This window comes from Salvelinus fontinalis, chromosome 4 (genome assembly GCF_029448725.1).
Source record: "Salvelinus fontinalis isolate EN_2023a chromosome 4, ASM2944872v1, whole genome shotgun sequence".
In the NCBI taxonomy this organism is placed as follows: domain Eukaryota; kingdom Metazoa; phylum Chordata; class Actinopteri; order Salmoniformes; family Salmonidae; genus Salvelinus; species Salvelinus fontinalis.
In genome coordinates, this window is record NC_074668.1 from 31,472,877 (window position 1) to 31,499,372 (window position 26,496).

Here is a 26,496-nt window from a genome sequence, read left to right on the forward strand (position 1 = left end):
GACGGCGCTGGGCAGACAGAAGGCTCAGACGGCGCTGGGCAGACGGACGGTTCAGACGGCGCTGGGCAGACGGACGGCTCAGACGGCGTTGGGCAGACGGGCAGTTCAAGCACCGCTGGGCAGACGGCAGACTCTGGCCGGCTGAGACGCACTATAGGCCTGATGCGTGGTGCCGGAACTGGAGGTACCGGGCTGAGGGCACGCACCTCAGGGCGAGTGCGGGGAGGAGGAACAGGGCTCTGGAGATGCACTGGAAGCCTGGTGCGTGGTGTAGGCACTGGTGGTACTGGGCTGGGGCGGGAAGGTGGCGCCGGATATACCGGACCGGGAAGGAGGACACGCGCTCTTGAGCACCGAGCCTCTCCAACCTTACCAGGTTGAATGGTCCCCGTAGCCCTGCCAGTGCGGCGAGGTGGAACAACCCGCACTGGGCTATGCAGGCGAACCGGGGACACCACCTGTAAGGCTGGTGCCATGTACGCCGGCCCGAGGAGACGTACTGGAGGCCAGATACGTTGGGCCGGCTTCATGACATCCAGCTCGATGCCCAACCTAGCCCTACCAGTGCGGCAAGGTGGAATAGCCCGCACTGGGCTAAGCACGCGTACTGGGGACACCGTGCGCTTTACCGCATGACACGGTGTCTGACCAGTACGACGCCCTCTCACTCCACGGTAAGCCCGGGGAGTTGGCTCAGGTATCCAACCCGGCTTCGCCACACTCCCCTTTAGCCCCCCCCCCCCCAAGAATTTTTTGGGTGAGCCTCTCGGGTCTCCAGCCACTCTGCCTTGCAAGCGCCTCATAATGCCGCCTCTCCGCTTTTGATGCCTCCAGCTCCGCTTTGGGACGGCGACACTCCTCTGGCTCTGCCCAGGGTCCCTCTCTGTCCAGAATCTCCTCCCATGTCCATTCCTCCTTGTACTGCTGCTGCTGTTGCTGCTGCCCGTTGCCACGCTGCTTGGTCCGGGTTTGGTGGGTGTTTCTGTAAAGGCTTTCTTCCAGGGGTGAAGGAGAGGACCAAAATGCAGCGCGGCTAGTGTTAAACATGTTTAATACAAACACAAGTGAAACACTACAAACAACCTACAAAATAACAAATGTGCAAAACCGATACAGACTTATCTGGTGCAGAACACAAACACAGAGACAGGTAACAAACACCCACAAAATCCCAACACAAAACAAGCCTTCTATATATGAGTCTCAATCAGAGACAACGACTACCATCTGTCTCTGATTGAGAACCCACACCAGGCTGACATAGAAACAGACAAACTAGACACACAACATAGAATTCCCACCCAGCTCACGTCCTGACCAACTAAACACATACAAAACAACAGAAAACAGGTCAGGAACGTGACAGCAACAGTGTGTGAAAACCTTGAAGACTTACAGAAAACGTTTGACCTCTGTCATTGCCAACAACGGGTATATAACAAAGTATTGAGATAAACTTTTGTTATTGACCAAATACTTATTTTCCACCATAATTTGCAAATAAATTCATTAAAAATCCTACAATGTGATTTTCTGGATTTTTTTTCTCATTTTGTCTGTCATAGTTGAAGTGTACCTATGATGAAAATTACAGACCTCTCTCATCTTTTTAAGTGGGAGAACTTGCACAATTGGTGGCTGACTAAATACTTTTTTGCCCCACTGTACATACTTCGTTCTTCCCGCTACGCCACCATGTCCGTCTCTGGTATTGGTTAATCTGACTATTTTCATCATTGATTTGATTAACTTATTTCAGCAATTTAAGGGCTTTCAGTATAGTTGTCTAATGTTGGTGGGGAATGTAAAACTGTTTTAATGATACTATTATCAATAAAAGTGTTTCTTGAGTGTACTTTTAACAGAGCTGAGATTTACTTTGAAGTGTGTTTACCCTATCACTTACCCCTATCAAGTTGTTTCAGATCTATACAAGTGCCTAGGGAGATGGGCATAGGGTTTATTCTGGACAGGGCCTAACTGCACTGGCCCAATAAGCATGTCCCAGAGATATCCCTTATTGGGACAGTGGTTAAGGTGTTTGTTATTGGAGTATCATTAAAACAGGTTAACATGCACCACCAACAATAGACAACTAATAGTCAGATTAACCAATACCTGAGACGGACATGGTGGTATAGCAGATTGGTGTACAGTGAACCAAGAGCTTGTGAGTTAAAATCCCAGGTGAGGACTGTTGAATAATAATTACTGTATAAATGAACATGCACAGTGTAATCTTGTGTGTCAAATAAATTGAAAGCACTATGTGTTAGTATCCCTTACCTTGCCAACTGACAAAGTGCTGTCAGTGGTTCACCAATCAGGGCCTTGATTGGCACAGTAAAAGGGGGACACTTCTTTGGGACTATCAGGCTACAGCCTGGCAACTGATGCACAGAAATGTTATTGTAATGTTCCCATGAAACATGTATAGAACAATATCTTATGTTATGACAACCATGTTCTGTGTATGTTTGGTGGGACATTGGTGGAATATTCTCCTAACTCTCAGAGAACTGGACTTATTAAATTTCTTGCAACTTCCCATGAAACATGTCCAGAACATTAATATTGTGTAGTCTTTTATTGTGATGCTATTCATATATACTGTGGGAAATAGGCCTACTATACAACAGCGATATTAGTCTTTCGATGTTTCACCCATGTTAGCTGGCAGATTGTGGAGACTACATTTCTTTCTCCTGAATTTCTCGTGAATAAGGTATATTTTGTAATTAGATATAGATCTTTCATAGTCGGAGTATGTTGAAGTACGTTGATATTTCAACATTCAATAAATAATGCACAGTATGGATTTATTTCATTAACTCGAATGTTACCGATTCTTTTACAGTGGAATTCTCTCTGTCTCTGTGTGTGTGTGTGTTAGCAAGTGTGCGTTCATGTGTGCGTAGAGCGCGAGAGAGAGCAAGGTGTTGCAGTTCCACTTGGTTGTGCAATCAGACACGCTCAAACGGAATTGTTTATTGCGCATAGACAGTAATTCGCTTTTTTCTGCGTCCAGGAGAAGACACTATACCAGTCCAATAGACTATTTGGGGAGGAGTGCATTATGCCTCGTCTCATTGATCCTCCGCGGATATATTGAACGGTTGGGAAGATTACTTACGCTATTTGTTGTCTTTTATTCGGATTTAAAATATGCCGTACTTATCATCAGTGATACACATTTGTGAGCATCTCTCTTGAAACTCGTGAGGCAATTCAGGCAAAAATTTGAGTTTTCTAGTGGAAGAGCAGGCGTGTTTCAAATGAAAGGAGTTAAATTAATTATTTGGACAGTTCCCTGGTGCTGAAAGGATTGCCGCTATTTTACTAACGCCATGAGTAAGTGACCACCAATGAAACGAAATGAAATGACAAATCTATCTATTTCATTAAAGTTACATGGCGCTTTGAAGTTTTGTTACATGACATTTGTTGATGCTTGCTTTTCCTATTCAATGTACAACCAGAAAATGTATTATATAGGGTTTTTTAATCCAGATGTAAAAAAAGACAAATTGATTGGTCACTGATAAATATGTCTTTCCTTTTTTATATTTGGTACATTACATAGAAATTAGCCATGTTCCATTTGTGTTAGATTTAAAGTGAAAACAATGTAATTATTTTGAGCTGATACGATGCGAAATGTGAAAGTTCTTCAGAGTCCGTAATCTACTGCTGTGCATTTCTGGCTTAGAAAGAAACACCCATCACCCATACTTTACCGGATTGTCACTTCACAGAATGCCACTGCAACAAAAAAAATCGGTCTGAAAATCAATCCACTTTGTCATGGACATTGCACAGTGACAGGGCACCATATTGAAATGGGGGGTATGTGCTTTGATAGCCCCTTGCACTCAATCTCTTCTCTTCTACAGGTTCCCTAGTTTGGGACAGGAGGCTGTCATATTTTTTTCTCCTGATGTCTTTTCTTCTGCTGCTCAGCAAGGGGGAGAGAATGTGCCCAGCAAGTTGTCGCTGCGAAGTGAAGATTGTTTATTGCGAGTCTGGCATTTTTCAAGACATCCCAGAAAACATCTCTACTGGATGCCAGGGTCTGTCCCTGCGCTTCAACCGCTTAGTGACTCTGCTGCCTTACCAATTCGCTCATCTCAACCAGCTCATCTGGCTCTACCTGGACCACAATTCCATCACCGTCATAGATAGCTTAGCCTTCCAGGGCGTGCGTAGGCTCAAAGAACTGATTCTTAGCTCCAACAAGATCACACTTTTACACAATAAGGCTTTCAATGCTGTACCAAACCTGCGCAATCTTGATTTTTCCTACAACCAGCTACAGTCTCTGCAGCCAGGTCATTTCTATGGTCTGCGTAAGCTCCAAAACCTTCACCTACGGTCCAATGGTCTCAACAGTATACCTGTACGGACTTTTCTGGAGTGTCGCAGCCTGGAGTTCCTGGACCTGGGTTACAATCACCTACGCACCCTATTCCGCACCACCTTCTTGGGGTTGTTCAAGTTGAAAGAGCTTCATCTGGAGCATAATCAATTTTCAAGGATTAATTTGTTTCTTTTCCCACGCCTTAGCAATCTACAGGTCCTCTACTTGCAATGGAACCGGATACGAGCCGTCAATCAGGGCCTGCCATGGATCTGGCATACGCTGCAGAAATTAGACCTCTCAGGAAATGACATCCAGATCTTGGACCCAGCTGTTTTCCAGTGTATGCCAAACTTACAAATACTCCATCTTGAATCCAACAAGCTGAGCAACATGTCTCAGGACACGGTTTCAGCCTGGGTCTCCCTCACCACCATCAGCCTGGTGGGTAACGCCTGGGACTGCAGCCCTACCATCTGCCCCCTGGTGACCTGGCTGAAGAACTTCAGAGGCTCAAAGGACATCAAAATTATATGCAGCAGCCCCAAGTCAGTTCAGGGAGACAGAGTAATGGACATAGTGAGGAACTACACAATCTGTGTGAACATATCAGTTGTAGAGCAAACCACAGCTACGATCATGAGGCAAACCACAGCCTCAGATGTGGACACAAAAAAGTCTACCACACCTCCTCCTTCCACGACCACAACAACCCAAGATATATCTGCATCAACAGTACAAAGACTCACTCCACAACCTGTCTCTCCCATTGTGACAGAAAAAGAAACAAGGGAGTCCATACTCATGACCTCAATCTCTCCAGAATCCTCATCATTTTTCCCAGAACTAGAGGTTGAGCATATGGCCTTCCATAAAATCATTGCAGGCAGTGTAGCCCTATTTCTCTCTGTGTCATTGATCCTGCTGGTAATTTATGTCTCATGGAAGCGCTACCCCAATAGCATGAGGCAGCTGCAGCAGCACTCAGTCAACCGCAAGCACAGAAAAAAGGCCCGGAAGCAGAAGCTTAACCTTAACTCTCAGATACAAGAGTATTATTTGACTTATACAAACTCTCAGACCATGGATGCATTGGTAAATGAGACAAGGGCCTACACCTGCACAATCTCAGGATCCAGAGAATGTGAGGTATAATCCGTTAAGAGTCAGGTAAATGTTTTCCACAGAGATAAACTGTAAACCTCTCGGAGCAAATGGAGACTGAGTTAAATATCCATCCTCTGTTTGACTCTGTTCTTACTGTTGTTTTAAATTAACGTTATCAATCCTAAAAACGTACTGTACAGCTGCTTGGGAGTCATAGGTCAATGTTTTCCACAGGGATGCACTGTAAACCTCTGAGTCAACGGAGACTGAGTTCAACTTCCATCCTCTGTTTGACTGTTCTTACTGTTGTTTTAAATGAACATTATCACATTAGAACAAAGTGATTGGATATATTAATCCTGTTTGTGAGTATAAACCTAATTTATATCTGCACATTTGTTACGGTTATCTGCTGTTGATTACAAATGACCCTGCTTTTCACTTTTGTTATCCTTGGATGATATTGAGAGCTTATTGTACTTGTATAAACGCAACTGATACATGTTATGTGTAGTCTTTTTTTATATTTAGCTTTTGTTCATTTTATGAAATTATACTATCACCGTGCAATTTAATTGTCATTAAAATTGTGAATGGTAGTTACTAAATAATGGGTGTCAGAAACATACTTACAAGATTATGTTCCTGTTTTTGATCTTCATACTATACCAATGTAGCAAAAACAACAGCATTAGTAGACTTTCTTTTGCGGCACTTCTCCATGACGTGTAACAAGACAGCTTTCCATTTTATGACAAAATTACATTTCTATGAAAATTGCAATAATTAAATAAAAAATCTATTATCCTGTCTGATCCAACACCTGGGACAAATTTTTCATGGCTGTGTGGGGTATACCACCCCACTAAGGCTATGAAAAATGCGGCCATGGTGATTTTGATCACATAGCATATAGGCTTCACAGGGCAGATTTCTATCTAGGCTCTACCATGGAAACTTACATTTCCATTTAGATTTTATTTACACTTCACATGACAGATTTTTGCCCTCCTTTTAGTTGCTTATTGTTTCCAAAGCACTACAGCATAGTCTACTCTATATGGCTCTGAATCTTACTCTGTCTAAATATCTGCTTCATTTTAAGAGGCTTTTAAAATTATCGGTTCCTTCCTGGTTTTTAAAAGTATGGGTTCCTTCATTTGCTTCATGATGCAGAATCACTTAATTGCATTCACTTGATCACCATATGCTTTTAACAGGTCTTATGTTTAAGGGAATATTGAAGTACCTCAACATTATTTATTTCCCAACAGGCACATCTATTCTCAAGGATAGATGTTATTTATCAAAAATAATCACTTATATCATACACAGAGGTGATGTTTGACTAAAATAATCCTTATAAGGAAGACGCATACTTCCATGAGGCAGCTTGATATTGTCTAAAAATGGGACAGCACTCTTTCAAAGTAGTACAGGCTAAATAATCAAGGCTAGCTATGGAAGTAGTTTCATCAATTGACTGGCTCATGATTTTTAGACCAATGCACTCAATTTATGTTGTACAGGAAATGGCTGTCTATTTATAGCATGTTTTTTAATCAGCTGAATAAAAACTCATAGGAAAGCAGGTGTGACTTTTTTTGAAGATTGGATATGAATAACAGATTGGAGTTCTATCATTTTCACATGACTATCCATCATCCCCTGTATATTTACAGTAGTATGTTACATAGCTATACAAGTAGGGACATTGACATTATTAGATACTGTCAATATCCAAAACCAAGCGTAAATGGACATAGTGGTTGTCAACTGATGTTGGCATTGTATGACAGTACACATTGTATGACAGTACACATTGTATGACAGCACACATTGTATGACAGCACACTAATATGACTGACCATTCATATTGTAGATACTGTCCTCTGCACTATATAAAGCAGCCGTAAGAGTGAGTAACTTGGCAAAATGCCCCCTCCCCCCATTACCATTGCACTGTATTCTGTGATTGTCCTATTTTCTCTCCTTCTACTGGCAGACACCTAATTCAGCTCCCTCCATGCTGTGTCTGATTGTGTTGGTGTGGGAGAGCCGTGTGTTCATGCTGTGTAACAGGCAAGGGAAAGAACAGGGGCGACAACCACTCAGCAAACAGGTACTGTAAGGGTCAGGGCACTTTTCCTATTAGAAAAATGCCACCCGCCTCCATCTGTTTTCTCTTCTCCTCTCCTCCTCCCTCCCTTTGTCAGCTCCCGCAACAGAAAGAAAAATAAATGTAGGCAAGGAGGCATGTGTGAATGTGTTAAGCCAGGCAGGATTAGGTGAACATGGTGCCAGCATTCAAAAACGATTTATATCAGTGAGCTATCCTACATGAACAAAAAGAGGTGGAATTCAGTCGCAGTCTTTCATTTGAGGACAATAATATCCTTCTACTGGTCCTGAACTAGAGACATGTCATTCCTCAGACTTGGAGACTCTCCTCCTGTGTGTTGTGTATAGGCTGGTATTAGCAGCTACTGGACAACTTGCTGGTTATTAACCACCAATAGTGTGTATAGATTGTAATATTCATAATGATCACTGTTCTTGAGGCCAATAGAGACAGTTATAAAGATCTAACCACAACTCACTCATACAAAACAGATGTCTATACAGAAAAGTCATATATTGAAATATGGCAGGAGGATGATGTATCCATGGCCATCATGTGACGTAAAGAGAATGTGTACAAACATTGAGAATGGTTGATGTTCATTTGATAGCAAACGGATTTATGTTTCCCATCACTCATTTCACTTTCTAAGTATGGCACATGTTTTAATTTGTCTCCAGTAGAGGAGGTACTGCTGGCAGCAAGATTTATATACCCATGTTATGTATTATGCCTTCAGCTGCATGCTGCAATTATGATACATTCCTGTTTGGAATGCAAATGGTGCCTTCCTATGCGAACAAAAGAGCATTGTTATGAAAATTCTAAAAGTGGTAAATTGATCTCATTCCTTCTGTTAGAGCCGATTTGGACATATTTGTATAAAAGACTGAACATCCTGAGCTCCATGTACATTTGTGTAAATATATTAAATATGAATGTATATGATGAAATATTAGGTACATACCTTTATGATTTATATTTACCTGATCGAGAAATATTCATTTGTTGTTAGTTTAACTCAGTTTTTGGCCTACCGTTGCCCTTTTGCAACAAAGATGTAGTCCTGCCAAACAACCGTGACATGGCAAAGCAGCGGGCTGTAAATATTATCAGGAAGTTCAAGGACAAAGGTTACGCTGCAGAGTACAAAGGCTTCATGGAAGAGATGATAACAAAAGGTTACGCCGAGAAGGTACCACAAGAACAGCTCCTCGGAGAGAAAGGCAAGGTATGGTACATACCACGCCATGGCGTTCACCATAAGCGCAAAGCAACGATACGAGTGGTGTTTGACTGTTCATCATCCTATAAAGGTACATCTCTTAACAGTGAACTCCTTCAAGGCCCTGACCTGGCAAACACGCTTATAGGAGTCTTGCTAAGATTTCGGCAAGAGCACATTGCCATGATGGCAGACATCGAAGGAATGTTCCATCAAGTACGTGTCCATGAAGATTACTTAGACTTCCTGCGATTCCTATGGTGGCCGGATAGTGATACTAACAAAAGGATGGATGAGTACAGAATCCTCTCCAAGTTGTGCAAACTTTGCACTGCGAAAGACTGCAGAAGACAACTGTGAGAGGTACGATGAAGAGGTGAATCAAACAGTCAAGTCCAACTTCTATGTTGATGACTGCCTCAAGTCAGTGGCCACAGAAGAACAAGCTATAGCTCTCACAAAAAACCTCAGGGATGTGTGCTCTCAGGGGGGGTTCAAATTGACCAAATGGGTCAGCAACAGCCGCACTGTGCTGGCTTCTATCCCTGATGAATACAAAGCCAAGCAGATAAAAGAATTGGACCTGGACAGAGAAAAGCTGCCTGTTGAAAGAGCACTTGGAATCCGATGGAACATTGAAAGTGATGTGTTTACCTTCCGAGTCACTGTCAAGAAAAGACCCCTTACAAGAAGAGGTATTCTCTCAACTGTCAGCTCTATTTATGATCCATTAGGTTTCCTCGCCCCATTCGTATTAAAGGCAAAGCATATTCTTCAAGTGCTCTGCAAGCTAAAGTGTGGATGGGACGAAGTCATCCCTGAAGAACACTCCATTTCATGGAAGAGATGGCTCTCAGAGCTGGACCAGCTCTCCAGATTCCAGATAGACAGGTGTATGATGCCTGAGAACTTTGGTCAAGTCAAGACTGTACAGCTGCATCACTTCGGTGATGCAAGTGAACAAGGTTATGGCACGGCAAGATACCTTAGGTTCACAAACGGTATGGAAAAGGTCCACATCGCATTCATACTGGGGAAATCAAGGGTGACTCCACTCAAGCAGATGACGATCCCCAGACTGGTACTTGCTGCAGCAACACTGGCAGTGCGAGTGGACAGGATGTTAAGGTTGGAGCTCCAGATTGAACTTGAGGAGTCAACTTTCTGGACAGACAGCCAGTCTGTGCTAAAATACATCCGCAACGATACCAAGAGATTCCATACCTTTGTGGCTAATAGGGTTGCTATGATCCGTGACCTATCGAAAGCAATATTGGATACCCTGTGCCATCTCCTTACCAAGGAAGAACCTTTAGAGCTGTGTCTTCTGCAGGTGAATGCAAGCTAGAGCTGGAGAACAGAAGATGGCCGACCTTCCACAAGATCGGGTGTCACCTGATTTGCCGCCTTTCACCCATGTGGGCATAGATTACTTCGGCCCCATAGAGGTGAAGCGAGTCCGCCTTCATGTGAAGCGGTATGGTGTGATCTTTACTTGCCTTGTGAGTCGAGCTATCCATCTAGAAATTGCTAGTTATCTGGATACTGATTCCTGCATCAATGCCCTGCGCAGGTTCATCTGTCGAAGAGGCCCAGTAACAAGTATCAGAACAGACAATGGCACCAACTTTGTTGGATCACACAGAGAGCTAGGAGAAGCTCCAAAAGAGCTGGATCACAACAAGATTCAAAATGAATTACTGAAGGAAGGAGTGACATGGTCATTCAATCCTCCCTCTGGAGCCCACCATGGGGGGGTATGGGAGAGGTTGATCCGACTGGTGAAAAAGATCCTCTATTCAGTCCTTAGAGAGCAAGTACTGGATGATGAGGCTTTGCAGACAGCCTTGTGTGAAGTTGAGGCGATTATGAACGACAGACCAATCACTACTGTAACAAATGACCCTAACGATCTAGAACCCCTGACTCCGAACCATCTGCTTCATCTGAAAGCAAAGCCAGTCCTGCCACCAGGACTATTCCAGAGAAGTGACCTGTACTCACCAAGGAGATGGAAGCAAGTACAATATATCACTGACCTCTTCTGGAAGAGATGGATCAGGGAGTATCTTCCACTTATGCAGGAGCGGAACAAGTGGAACAAAACTAAGAGAAACTTCAGTCCTGGTGACCTTATGGTCATCGTCGATGACACCGCGCCAATGAACTCTTGGCTAATGGGGCGTGTGGTGGAGGCTTTGCTAGGGTCCAAAGGTCTTGTCCGGAGCGTCGTGGTTAAGACCAAGACCAATATCTTAGAGACCTATCAATAAACTCTGTCTGCTCCTTGAGGTGACAGAGTGAGACACACACACACACACACACACACACACACACACACACACACACACACACACACACACACACACACACACACACACACACACACACACACACACACACACACACACACACACACACACACACACACACACACACACACACACACACACACATACATACATACATACATACATACATACATACATACATACATACATACATACATACATACATACATACATACATACATACATACATACATACATACACAGTGCTCCATCTTTGAATCGCGTGCACTCTGATTCGTTGATGTCGTATTCTTACATTCTTTGATGTTATACATTTTTGGACGTAAAACTCTTGACATTTTTGGAAGTTGAACACCTTTACACTTCAACTCAGACTGAGATCGATGGACTATTTTCCTAAATGGCACCTTGTATATTTGTATATAGCTATGAACTGTAATGGTGCTCTGGTATAGAATGTTTTTGTATTGGCTCTACGTTTGAATATTAAGTAATTGTTGTGCATTCAGTGCAGTCAACAATTAGGGGCCACTACACCTCCCATATCGTAGTTACAGTTGAAGTCGGAAGTTCACATACACTTAGGTTGGAGTCATTAAAACTCGTTTTTCAACCACTCCACAAATTTCTTGTTGACAAACTATAGTTTTGGCAAGTCAGTTAGGACATCTACTTTGTGCATGACACAAGTTATTTTTCCAATAATTGTTTACAGACAAATTATTTCACTTATAATTCACTGTATTACAATTCCAGTAGGTCAGAAGTTTACATACACTTAGTTGACTGTGCCTTTAAACAGCTTGGAAAATTCCAGAACATTATGTCATAGCTTGAGAAGCTTCTGAGGCTAATTGACATCATTTGAGTCAATTGGAGGTGTACCTGTGGATGTATTTCAAGGCCTACCTTCAAACTCAGTGCCTCATTGCTTGACATCATGGGAAAATAAAAAGAAATCAGCCAAGACCTCTGAAAAAGAACTGTAGACCTCCACAAGTATGGTTCATCATTGGGAGCAATTTCCAAACGCCCGAAGGTACCACGTTCATCTGTACAAACAATAATACACAAGTATTAACACCATGGGACCAGGCAGCTGTCATACTGCTCAGGAAGGATATGCATTCTGTCTCCTAGAGATGAACGTACTTTGGTGCGAAAAGTGCAGATCAATCCCAGAACAACAGCAAAGGACCTTCTGAAGATGCTGGAGGAAACAGGTACAAAAGTATCTATATCCACAGTAAAACGAGTCCAATATCAACATAACCTGAAAGGCTGCTCAGCAAGGAAGAAGTCACTACTCCAAAACCGGCATAAAATGCCAGACTACGGTTTGCAACTGCACATGGGGACAAAGATTTAACTTTTTGGAGAAATGTCCTCTGGTCTGATGAAACAAAAATAGAACTGTTTGGCCATAATGACCACCGTTATGTTTGGAGGAAAAAGGGGGTGGCTTGCAAGCCGAAGAACATCATCCCAACCGTGAAGCACAGAGTTTGCTGAAGAACAGCCCTTAGGCGTGATATATTGGCCATATGTATATATATATATGTCACACCTATGCCACAACATGGACAATTGTATTTTTAAAAAGGGGAAATTTGTATTTGTCTTTATTATGGATCCCCATTAGCTGCTGCCAAGGCATTTTGGGGAATATTCAGTGGTGGAAACTTTCCGTGGGAATATATGGGAATTAACGGAAATATATGCAAATTAATATTAATACAATTTAAATGTAGATGTTTTTTGCATTGGATATATTTACCATATCATATAGAGACAGAAACATAAACCTTTTACCTTATCATAAGTAGACATAATTGCAAATGATTAAATCCTTCCAATAGAAATTAAAAAACAATTTAGTTCTGGATTGAACTTCAATTAAATGAGTTGACTCTTCACATGTGATGATTTCATTGAACTCAAAAGAAAGGGAATATTGAATGATCCCCAATGATCCATTGTATCTTCCAAAAATGTTTTCAACATACATCTGTAAAATGTCTTCTTCCTGGACCTCCTCAATGTCCACCTCTTGAACATCAGACTCTGAGGCCTCATCTTCACCATCAATTTCCAACCTTGTTGAGGATGGCTCGTTGTCAGGCTCAAAAAGACTCAAATTTGCCCGGAAGGCCACCAACTCTTGTATTGGTCAGCCTGTTGCGTGCTTTGGTGTGTGTTCCCAAACAAGGACCAGTTGCGCTCTGAGGTGGCTGATGTTGGTGGGATTTGGAGGATGATGGAGGCAACAGGGGAAAGAGCCTCAGATCCACAAAGTCCCTTCCACCAGTTTGCTGTTGAGGTATATTGGCACGACTGCCATATTGCATCTCCATCCCAAAGCCCTTGCTTGGAAGTGTACTTCACCAGACTGCCAAGAACCTTTCCCTCATCCAGGCCAAGGTGACAATACACGGTAGTGATGACACCATTGTTGATCTCTTCACCAGACAGCATGCTCTTGCCAGCATACTTGGGGTCTAACATGTGTGCTGCGGTGTGTATGGGCTTCAGGCAGAAGTCTTCACGCTTTTTGATGTATTTCAGAACTGCAGTTTCTTCTGCTTGGAGCAACAGTGAAGTGGGCAGGGCAGTATGGATTTCTTCTCTTACATTTGCAAGCAGAGTCTGAACATTGAACAGGATGGCATTGTCTCCCTCAATCTGTGCAATGGCTACTGCTATAGGTTTCAGAAGTCACAGGCTGCTTACCACTCTCTCCCAAAATACATCATCCAGGAGGATCCTCTTGATGGGGCTGTCCATATCGGCAAACTGTGGAGAGGCTCCTTCCCCTCCAGGAGACTGTCAAACATGATGACAACACCACCCCAATGGGTGTTGCTGGGCAGCTTCAATGTGGTGCTCTTATTCTTCTCACTTTGCTTGGTGAGGTAGATTGCTGCTACCTGGGGTGGCAGGTAGCCTAGTGGTTATAGCGTTGGACTAGTAACAGTAAGGTTGCAAGATCAAATCCCTGAGCTGACAAGGTAAAAATCTGTTCTGCTCCTGAACAAGGCAGTTAACCCACTGTTCCTAGGCTGTCATTGAAAATAATATTTTGTTCTTAACTGACTTGCCTAGTTAAAAAAAAAAAAAACTTGATGACCCTTCACATACCTAACCATTTCCTAGGCTCTCTTGTAGAGTGTATCCATTGTTTTCAGTGCCATTATGTCCTTGAGGAGCAGATTCAATGGATGAGCAGCACAGCCAATGGGAGTGATGTGAGGGTAGGACCCCTCCACTTTAGACCAAGCAGCCTTCATGTTCACAGCATTGTCTGTCACCAGTGCAAATACCTTCTGTGGTCCAAGGTCATCGATGACTGCCTTCAGCTCATCTGCAATGTAGAGACTGGTGTGTCTGTTGTCCCTTGTGTCTGTGCTCTTGTAGAATACTGGTTGAGGGGTGGAGATGATGTAGTTAATTATTCCTTGCCCACAAACATTCAACCACCCATCAGAGATGATTGCAATACAGTCTGCTTTCTCTACGATTTGCTTGACCTTCACTTGAACTCTGCATACAGCAAATTAGTAGATAAAGCATGTCTGGTTGGAGGGGTGTATGCTGGGCGAAGAACATTCAGAAATCTCTTCCAATACACATTGCCTGTGAGCATCAGAGGTGAACCAGTTGCATACACAGCTTGAGCAAGACATTCATCAGCATTTCTCTGACTAAGTTCCTCCATTGAGTCAAAAACACTTCTGATTCCAGGAGGACCATGAACTGTTGCTATCGATAAGGTGTCTGATTCTGACTTTTGTCAGAAGTTGCTTGTTCTGAGGGAACTTTATGCACTTGACCAGATGATTCTGCATCTTTGTTGCATTCTTCACATATGATTTGGCACAGTTTTTGCAAATGTACACAGCTTTTCTTTCTACATGAGATGCAGTGAAATGTCTCCACACATCAGATAGTGCCCGTGGAATTTTCCTGTAAAGATTTGAAAAAAATTAGTAAAAACAAATAAAATTCCATGTACAGATAAATAGTTAAGCAGTTAGATTAAACAACTCCTTTGTAAGATAAATGTATGGAAACAGGTGAATTAACACTTCTCAGTTAGCACGCTCAAGCAAGCTAAAACCCACATGGTTGCAAAAACAAACTAGCAGAAATTGTTAACAAGTTAGAAATGATTTAAACACACTTTGCTGTAGGCTACTATTTACCAGTTAACAAAAAATCATGTATGTAATATAACATATATTCACCCCACCCAGTATTGTAATCAAAACTTACCAGAAGCATGTAGTCCTTGGCTCAAACAGGGTAGTAAAGGCTCTGGAGCAACGAACCGCCCTTGCTGTCTCTGCCTGGCCGGTTCCCCTCTCTTCACTGGGATTCTCTGCCTATAACCCTATTACAGGGGCTGAGTCACTGGCTTACTGGTGCTCTTTCATGCCGTCCCTAGGAGGGGTGCGTCACTTGAGTGGGTTGAGTTACTGACGTGATCTTCCTGTCTGGGTTGGCGCCCCCCCTTGGTTTGTGCTGTGGTGGAGATCTTTGTGGGCTATACTCGGCCTTGTCTCAGGATTGTAAGTTGGTGGTTGAAGGTATCCCTCTAGTGGTGCGGGGGCTGTGCTTTGGCAAAGTGGGTGGGGTTATATCCTTCCTATTTGGCCCTGTCCGGGGGTATCATCGGATGGGGCCACTGTGTCTCCTGACCCCTCCTGTCTCAGCCTTCAGTATTTATGCTGCAGTAGTTTGTGTCGGGGGGCTAGGGTCAGTCTGTTATATCTGGAGTACTTCTCCTGTCTTATCCAGTGTCCTGTGTGAATTTAAGTATGCTCTCTCTAATTCTCTCCTTCTCTCTTTCTTTCTCTCTCTCGGAGAACCTGAGCCCTAGGACCATACGTCAGGACTACCGGGCATGATGACTCCTTGCTGTCCCCAGTCCACCTGGCCTTGCTGCTGTTCCAGTTTCAACTGTTCTGCCTGCGGTTATGGAACCCCTACCTGTCCCAGACCTGCTGCTTTCAACTCTTAATGATCGGCTATGAAAAGCCAACTGACATTTATTCCTGATTATTATTTGACCATGCTTGTCATTTATGAACATTTTGATAATCTTGCCTCTCTCTAATTCTCTCCTTCTCTCTTTCTTTCTCTCTCTCGGAGAACCTGAGCCCTAGGACCATACGTCAGGACTACCGGGCATGATGACTCCTTGCTGTCCCCAGTCCACCTGGCCTTGCTGCTGTTCCAGTTTCAACTGTTCTGCCTGCGGTTATGGAACCCCTACCTGTCCCAGACCTGCTGCTTTCAACTCTTAATGATCGGCTATGAAAAGCCAACTGACATTTATTCCTGATTATTATTTGACCATGCTTGTCACTTATGAACATTTTGAACATCTTGGCCATGTTCTGTTATAATCTCCACCCGGCACAGCCAGAAGAGGACTGGCCACCCCTCATAGCCTGGTTCCTCTCTAGGTTTCTTCCTAGGTTTTGGCCTTTCTAGGGAGTTTTTCCTAGCCACCGTGCTTCTACACCTGCATTGCTTGCTGTTTGGGGTTTTAGGCTGGGTTTCTGTACAGCACTTCGAGATATTAGCTGATGTACGAAGGGCTATATAAAATAAACTTGATTTGATTAGTAAGTAGTGTGGGCTCAATAGCATCTCATTAGTGTTCAAGATATTGAGAATCTGCTGTACATGTGATGGAAGAGTGCACTGTGCATGCAGAGGGTTGCAATTCCATTGAATTGGGGATAGTTCAACCAAAATATGCCACAAGACCTATAATTGCCTTATGTGTATCCCACAAGAAAGGTTAACTGTTATAAGTTTCTGACCCTTTGTAACCCTAGCCCTGAGCAAGAAAACTATCCCAAAGATTGAGTAAGATGAACATTCCATTGCATGTTGTGGTATACTCTGGCTTATGTCTTTCCTTCCAGACCCACCCATACTGTAATGTTCTTACCACTTGCTGCAGATAACAATAATTAGTAATCATAATGCTTTTTGTAATTAATTTAATGTGCGATAAAACACTATTTTAATTTAATCCTCCCTTCCTCTCAACGTGTTATGTTGTGAAGTATTCAGTCTGCATCCATTTATTGAATGTATTCATGATAATTTAGTGAATGTGCATCACTAACAGCCGCAAACTTGCTTTTTAATGCAATGCTCAGTATGAGTGTTGGGTGCTTCTCTGTAGTATGCTCTTCTTTTTTAATAGTTTTCCTGGAAAGTGGTCCCATGCCATTTATATTAGATATACTTTACACTTCATTAGTCCACGCAAGATCGACATTTGTTTTCTGCTTTTATCCAACCCCCCAATAAACACATACCCACAAACACACATTTCATTGGGGAGGCTGGAGCAGAGGACATCTGCAGCCCAATGAACAGTTTAGGGGGTTAAGTTCCATAATCAAGGGAACATTGGTTGTAGGTGGCACCTGAGATATTGATGCCAGAACCGTCCGGCTCACTCCCCGACAGATATTCCCTCACGTCAGCACTGGGATTTGAACCAGCAACTGGCCCACTTCTCTAACCTCGAGGCTAGCCGCTGCCCCGCTGAGTGACGCTAACCTATGTATTTGCATTAAAGCCAATGGTTCTAACACTATGTATATGGTAATTAAATAGGAGGGTAAGAAATAAAATAACTAATAGGCCTATGTAGGTGCTTACAACTGTTATACCAGTTGCACTCAGATTTTGTGATAATGAATTTATTTATAGAAAACTTTTATAGAAATTTCTCATGTTAACATTTAATTGTTTTCTTATTCACTGCCTCACTTAGAAAGAATCGAATACCTTTACCAGGAGCATGGCTTGGAGATTACCCAGAGTTCACTGACCAACCACTCAGTGGCTAAACACTATATTAATTCCAGAGGACTCCGATGCCACCAGGAACCATTACAGGCCCAAACCAAACATACTGTAACCTTCATTTTAGACTGTACTACATACTGTAGATTCAAATGTTCTTGTAAAATCATAGGGCACAAAATCAGTCAACGTATCCAATGTTTCAAATGATCAACTCTTGTTGGATCTCCATGGGATCTCTGGAGTTTGGAATTGTTTCCATGTATTTATGAACCTCTGTTTAATGGGGGTTTCATACTGTATGGAGCAGAACCACACTTTCTTATGAACCACTGGGATTTTTCCAGTTGTTTCCACTGATCAAAATAGTGACTCACATTTCATTGAGACTGCCTCCTTGATTTGAAGACAGACAGCAATATTCAGTCCTACAGCCTCACCTCCTCCCCCCTCCCTTTATTAACTAGTTATTGTAGTGGCTTGTTTATGTCCAAGGGGTGGAGACAGGGTTTCTATCACCAAGTCTGACAGTGTAACATTTAAGTAATTCCTCATTGGATGATGCAGGTGTTAGTACAGTCATTATGAGAGCAGCAAGCATTGAGCAAATTACCACATGAAAGGATTGAACAATTAGTGTAAGCGAACCATTGCTCTTGCAACATTACCACCCATATTTTTCATTTATTGAAGCACAATATTTTATTTGATTTCATTATGAATTTAATATACACCTACCATTCAGTGAATATAATTCATGGTCTGTATTGCTCTTACTTGTTGTCAGACATACAGAAAAAATCACATTATATCCTGAGAGCAGCAAAATGATGACTTTATTTATTTGTACCTATAGTATATAATCATACAATTTGCTAATTTCCATCAAGTCTCTTCCTCTCTTCCTACCATACCTTTGTCTGTACACTATGCCTTGAATATATGCTATCATGCCCAGAAACCTGCTCCTTTACCTCTCTGTTCCGAACGTGCTAGACGGCCAGTTCTTATAGCCTTTAGCCGTACACTTATCCTACTTCTCCTCTGTTCCTCTGGTGATGTAGAGGTTAATCCAGGTCCTGCAGTGCCTAGCTCCACTCCTACTCCCCAGGTGCTCTCCTTTGTTGACTTCTGTAACCATAAAAGCCTTGGTTTCATGCATGTTAACATTAGAAGCCTACTCCCTCAGTTTGCTTTATTCACTGCTTTAGCACATTCTGCCAACCCGGATGTCTTAGTGTCTGAATCCTGGATTAGGAAAACCACCAAAACCCCTGAAATTTCCATCCCTAACTATAACATTTTCCGCCAAGATAGAACTGCCAAAGGGGGCGGAGTTGCAATCTACTGCAGAGACAGCCTGCAGAGTTCTGTCTTACTATCCAGGTCTGTACCAAAACAATTCGAACTTCTACTTCTAAAAATTCCCCTTTCCAGAAACAAGTCTCTCACCGTTGCTGCTTGCTATAGACCACCCTCTGCCCCCAGCTGTGCCCTGGACACCATATGTGAATTGATTGCCCCCGACCTATCTTCTGAGCTCGTGCTGCGAGGTGACCTAAACTGGGACATGCTTAATACCCCGGCCATCCTACAATCTAAGCTTGATGCCCTCAATCTCACACAAGTTATCAATGAACCTACAGGGTACAACCCCAAATCCGTAAACATGGGCACCCTCATAGATATCATCCTAACTAACTCGTCCTCCAAATACACCTCTGCTGTTTTCAAACAAGATCTCAGCGATCACTGCCTCATTGCCTGCATCCGTAATGGGTCTGCGGTCAAACGACCACCCCTCATCACTGTCAAACACTCCCTAAAACACTTCAGCGAGCAGGCCTTTCTAATCGACCTGGCCGGGGTATCCTGGAATGACATTGACCTCATCCCGTCAGTAGATGATGCCTGGCTATTCTTTAAAAGTGCCTTCCTCACCATCTTAAATAAGCATGCTCCATTCAGAAAATTTAGAACTAGGAATAGATATAGCCCTTGGTTCACTCCAGACCTGTCTGCCCTTGACCAGCACAAAAACATCCTGTGGCGTTCTGCATTAGCATCGAATAGCCCCTGTGACATGCAACTTTTCAGGGAAGTTAGGAACCAATATACACAGGCAGTTAGGAAAGCTAAGGCTAGCTTTTTCAAACAGAAATTTGCATCCTGTAGTACTAACTCAAAAAGGTTCTGGGACACTGTAAAGTCCATGGAGAATAAGAGCACCTCCTCCCATCTGCCCACTGCACTGAGGCTAGGAAACACTGTCACTACCGATAAATCCACAATAATTGAGAATTTAAATAAGCATTTTCCTACGGCTGGCCATGCTTTTCACCTGGCTACCTCTAATCCGGTCAACAGCCCTGCGCTCCCCACAGCAACTCGCCCAAACCTCCCCCATTTCTCCTTCACCCAAATCCAGATAGCTGATGTTCTGAAAGAGCTGCAAAATCTGGACCCCGACAATCTGGACCCTGTCTTCCTAAAATGATCTGCCGAAATTATTGCAACCTCTATTACTAGCCTGTTCAACCTCTCTTTCGCATCGTCTGAGATTCCCAAAGATTGGAAAGCTGCCGCGGTCATCCCCCTCTTCAAAGGGGGAGACACTCTAGACCCAAACTGCCACAGACCTATATATATTCTACCCTGCCTTTCTAAGGTCTTTGAAAGCCAAGTTAACAAACAGATTACCGACCATCTCGAATCTCACCATACCTTCTCCGCTATGCAATATGGTTACAGAGCTGGTCATGGGTGCACCTCAGCCACGCTCAAGGTCCTAAACGATATCATAACCGCCATCGATAAGAGACATTCCTGTGCAGCCGTATTCATCGACCTGGCAAAGGTTTTCGACTCTGTCAATCACAACATTCTTATTGGCAGACTCAACAGCCTTGGTTTCTCAAATCGTTTGGTTCACCAACTACTTCTCTGATAGAGTTCAGTATGTCAAATCGAAGGGCCTGTGTCCGGACCTCTGGCAGTCTCTATGGGGGTGCCATAGGGTTCAATTCTCGGGCCGACTCTTCTCTGTATACATCAATGATGTCGCTCTCGCTGCTGGTGATTCTTTGATCCACCTCTACACAGACGACACCATTCTGTATACTTCTGGCCCTTCTTTGGACCCTGTGTTAACTAACCTCCAGATGAGCTTCAATGCCATACAACTCTCCTTCCGTGGCCTACAACTGCTCTTAAATGCAAGTAAAACTAAATGCATGCTCTTCAACCGATCGCTGCCCGCACTTGCCCGCCATTCAGCATCGCTACTCTGGACGGTTCTGACTTACAATATGTGGACAACTACAAATACCTAGGTGTCTGGTTAGACTGTAAACTCTCCATCCAGACTCACATTAAACATCTCCAATCCAGAATTAAATCTAGAATCGGCTTCCTATTTCGCAACAAAGCATCCTTCACTCATGCTGCCAAACATACCCTCGTAAAACTGACCATCCTAACGATCCTCGACTTCGGCGATGTCATTTACAAAATAGCCTCCAACACTCTACTCAACAAATTGGATGCAGTCTATCACAGTGCCATCTGTTTTGTCACCAAAGACCCATATACTACCCACCACTGCGACCTGTATGTTCTCGTTGGCTGGCCCTTGCTTCATATCCCTCGCCAAACCCACTGGCTCCAGGTCATCTACAAGTCGTTGCTAGGTAAAGCCCCGCCTTATCTCAGCTCACTGGTCACCATAGCAGCACCCACCCATAGCACGCGCTCCAGCAGGTATATCTCACTGGTCACCCCCAAAGCCAATTCTTCCTTTGGCCGCCTCTCCTTCCAGTTCTCTGCTGCCAATGACTGGAACGAACCGCAAAAAACTCTGAAGCTGGAGACTCATATCTCCCTCACTAGCCTTAAGCACCAGCTGTTAGAGCAGCTCACAGATCACTGCACCTGTACATAGCTAATCGGTAAATAGCCCATCCAATCTACCTCATGCCCATACTGTATTTATTTATTTATCTTGCTCCTTTGCACCCCAGTATCTCTACTTGCACATTCATCTTCTGCACATCCTACCATTCCAGTGTTTAATTGCTATATTGTAATTACTTCGCCCACATGGCCTATGTATTGTCTTTCCACTCTTATCCTACCTCATTTGCACATGCTGCATATAGATTTTTCTGTTTATTGATTGTATGTTTGTTTATTCCATGTGTAACTCTGTGTTGTTGTATGTGTCGAACTGCTTTGCTTTATCTTGGCCAGGTCGCAGTTGCAAATGAGAACTTGTTCTCAACCAGCCTACCTGGTTAAATAAAGGTGAAGTATAATAAATAAAAAGTGCAGTTGCAAATGAGAACTTGTTCTCAACTAGCCTACCTGATTAAATAAAGGTGAAGTATAATAAATAAAAAGTCCATGCTCATTGTAGCGGCAATGACAGTGCCATCATCTGTGACACAGTTTGATAAAATAGCTGAAGATTACACTTTTATAAAAGAAAATACATCAACTTGTCTACAATATTATGTATTACATCTTAAAATGTCTACATTCATATTGGTTGGACTTTGACAACTCTGTGCAATTACCTTGGTATTTTCCCTGTTTTTATTGTGCTCACTGACTGTAATGATTTGATAATGTGTGCATTCATGTAAAAGTAAAGTTGTCATAGCAAATTGTACACCTAGGTTAAAGAATAATTCTGGTGGGCCATTCATTATGCTTTATTCTATGAAGTGTCAGAGAGAATCAAATAAAATTGATTTATATAGCCCTTCTCACATCAGCTGATATATGAAAGTGCTGTACAGAAACCCAGCCTAAAACCCCAAACAGCATGCAATGCAGGTGTAGAAGCACGGTGGCTAGGAAAAACTCCCTAGAAAGGCCAAAACCTAGGAAGAAACCTAGAGAGGAACCAGGCTATGAGGGGTGGCCAGTCCTCTTCTGGCTGTGCCGGGTGGAGATTATAACAGAACATGGCCAAGATGTTCAAATGTTCATAAATGACCAGCATGTTCAAATAATAATAATCACAGTAGTTGTCGAGGGTGCAGCAAGTCAGCACCCCAGGTGTAAATGTCAGTTGGCTTTTCATAGCCGATCATTGAGAGTATCTCTACCACTCCTGCTGTCTCTAGAGAGTTGAAAACAGCAGGTCTGGGACAGGTCGCACGTCCGGTGAACAGGTCAGGGCTCCATAGCCGCAGGCAGAACAGTTGAAACTGGAGCAGCAGCACGGCCAGGTGGACTGGGTACAGCAAGAAGTCATCATGCCAGGTAGTCCTGAGGCCTGGTTCTAGGGCTCAGGTCCTCCGAGAGAGAGAGAAAGAGAGAATTAGAGAGGGCATTCTTAAATTCACCCAGGACACCGGATGAGACCGGAGAAATAATTCAGATATAACAGACTGACCCTAGCCCCCCGACACATAAACTACTGCAGCATAAATACTGGAGGCTGAGACAGGAGGGGTCAGGAGACACAGTGGCCCCATCCGATACCCCCGGACAGGGCCAAACAGGCAGGATATAACCCCACCCACTTTGCCAAAGCACAGCCCCTACACCACTAGAGGGATACCTTCAACCACCAACTTATCATCCTGAGACGAGACCAAGTATAGCCCATTAAGATCTCCGCCACGGCACAACCCAAGGGGGGGAGCCAACCCAGACAGGAAGACCACGTCAGCGACTCAATCCACTCAAGTGACGCACCCCTCCTAGGGACGGCATGAAAGAGCACCAGTAGGCCAGTGACTCAGCCCCTGTAATATGGTTAGAGGCAGAGAATCCCAGTGGAGAGAGGGGAACCGGCCAGGCAGAGACAGCAAGGGCGGTTCGTTGCTCCAGAGCCTTTCCATTCACCTTCACACTCCTGGGCCAGACTACACTCAATCATATGACCTACTGAAGAGATGAGTCTTCATTAAAGACTTAAAGGTTGAGACCAAGTCTGCGTCTCTCACATGGGTAGGCAGACCATTCCATAAAAATGGAGCTCTATAGGGGAAAGCCCTGCCTCCAGCTGTTTGCTTAGAAATTCTAGGGACAATTAGGAGGCATGCGTCTTGTGACCGTAGCATGCGTGTAGGTATGTATGGCAGGGCCAAATCGGAAAGATCGGTAGGAGCAAGCCCTTGTAATGCTTTGTAGCTTAGCAGTAAAACCTTGAAATCAGCCCTTGCCTTAACAGGAAGCCAGTGTAGGGAGGCTAGCACTGGAGTAATATTATCAAATTTGGGGGTTCTAGTCAGGATTCTAGCAGCCGTATTTAGCACTAACTGAAGTTTATTTAGTGCTTTATCCGGGTAGCTGGAAAGTAGAGCATTGCAGTAGTCTAACCTAGAAGTAACAAAAGCATGGATGAGCTTTTCTGCATCATTTTTGGACAGGAAGTTTCTGATTTTTGCAATGTTACGTAGATGGAAAAAAGCTGTCCTTGAAACAGTCTTGATATGTTCGCCAAAAGAGAGATCAGGGTCCAGAGTAACGCTGAGGTCCTTCACAGTTTTATTTGAGATGACTGTACAACCATCAAGAGTAATTGTCAGATTCAACAGAAGATCTCTTTGTTTCTTGGGACCTAGAACAAGCATCTCTGTTTTGTCCGAGTTTAAAAGTAGAAATTTTGCCGACATCCACTTCCTTATGTCTGAAACACAGGCTTCTAGCGAGGACAATTTTGGGGCTTCACCATGTTTCATTGAAATGTACCGCTGTGTGTCATCCGCATAGCAGTGAAAGTTTACATTGTTTTCGAATGACATCCCCAACAGGTAAAATATATAGTGAAAACAATAGTGGTCCTAAAACGGAACCTTGAGGAACACCGAAATTTACAGTTGATTTGTCAGAGGACAAACCATTCACAGAGACAAATTGATATCTTTCCGACAGATAAGATCTAAACCAGGCCAGAACTTGTCTGTGTAGACCAATTTGGGTTTCCAATCTCTCCAAAAGAATGTGGTGATCGATGGTATCAAAAGCAGCACTAAGGTCTAGGAGCACGAGGACAGATGCAGAGCCTCGGTCTGACGCCATTAAAAGGTCATTTACCACCTTCACAAGTGCAAGCTCGGTGCTATGATGGGGTCACAAACCAGGCTGAAGCATTTTGTATACATTGTTTGTCTTCAGGAAGGCAGTGAGTTGCTGTGCAACAACTTTTTCTAAAATCTTAGAGAGGAATGGAAGATTCGATATAGGCCGATAGTTTTTTTATATTTTCTGGGTCAAGGTTTGTTTTTTTCAAGAGAGGCTTTATTACTGCCACTTTTAGTGAGTTTGGTACACATCCGGTGGATAGAGAGCCATTTATTATGTTCAACATAGGAGGGCCAAGCACAGGAATCAGCTCTTTCATTAGTTTAGTTGGAATAGGCTCCAGTATGCAGCTTGAAGGTTTAGAGGCCATGATTATTTTCATCATTGTGTCAAGAGATTTAGTACTAAAACACTTGAGTGAGAAGAAGTGTCTGATGTTATTGTGTTGTAATTTTAAAGATGTACACTTCGATTTCAATTCTTTATGAACCATGTCTGCAGTGAAATATTCGATTCCCACCTCCCCACAGATGGGATAGAGTACATTTTGATGTAATTTGATGTGTTTTTAAATCTATGTTATTGTGAGGAGTATCTGCCAGCTGTGTTACAAAAGACCCTGGGCTCAATTTGATGGAATTGGTATTGTTGTATTTATCGGTGATGGGCAACTCCAGTCCTTAGGGGCCTGATTGGAGTCACACAACTGACTACACCAATCAACTAATCATGATCTTCAGTTTAGTATGCAATTTGTTTAATCAGTTGTGTTTGCTAGGGATGGGGGAAAGGTGTGATACTACTCCAACCTCCAAGGACTGGAGTTGCCCATCCCCAATTTAGACTGTAGCACCAACACTTGTTCTCTCTTGTTATACTTTGGAATGAACATGCCTTATGAAATGGACTGTAATGCATGATGCAACATATTTCTATTTGGCTGTCATATACCTGAAAGAAAATCCCTGAGATATGTGGCTTTAGTAGAGTTAAACTCAGCTTAAAGTGAGCTCTATATAATATAGAATTTATACTGTAATATACTTTATTTACATGGATGTACAATTTATTTGAAAAAACTACACTCAACCCCACAATCTTGATTTGCAATTGTTACATTTGAGTTACTTTTAGTTTGCTTTGTTGTGATTGCCATAATGGTAAAAATCTCAAATTAATTCAATAATGTTCACACATTTGAAAGCCCTGTCAACCAAGCAAGGACAAAATGTTAATTGATTTTGAACACTGTAATTACTTGATAAAAAATTGCCTTAATTCATATTGTCATACATTTTCACTGTATGTTGTTTTCACACTGAATGTAATTAAACAGCACATTAGAATACACAGAGAATACAGAAAATAGTTATAAAAGAAAAACAATGTACATTACTGTTTTTCCATCCTTTAGAGACACTGATAAGCAAGTGACAGTTTCATACTGTTCAAATGATTAAATATTGAGTTTGGAATGAAATAGATTTCTGCATTCTCAATT

At 42.9% G+C, this 26,496-nt stretch overlaps 1 protein-coding gene across 1 annotated transcript; it reads left to right on the plus strand.

The window, feature by feature from the left end:
• Positions 1-2,925: 2,925 nt before the first annotated feature.
• LOC129853523 (leucine-rich repeat transmembrane neuronal protein 4-like) lies at positions 2,926-7,053 on the plus strand. Its single transcript, XM_055919653.1, has 2 exons — positions 2,926-3,351; positions 3,894-7,053. Exons 1-2 carry the CDS (start codon positions 3,348-3,350, stop codon positions 5,510-5,512), a joined length of 1,623 nt encoding a protein of 540 aa, XP_055775628.1. The 5' UTR covers positions 2,926-3,347; the 3' UTR covers positions 5,513-7,053.
• The last annotated feature ends 19,443 nt before the right edge of the window (positions 7,054-26,496 follow it).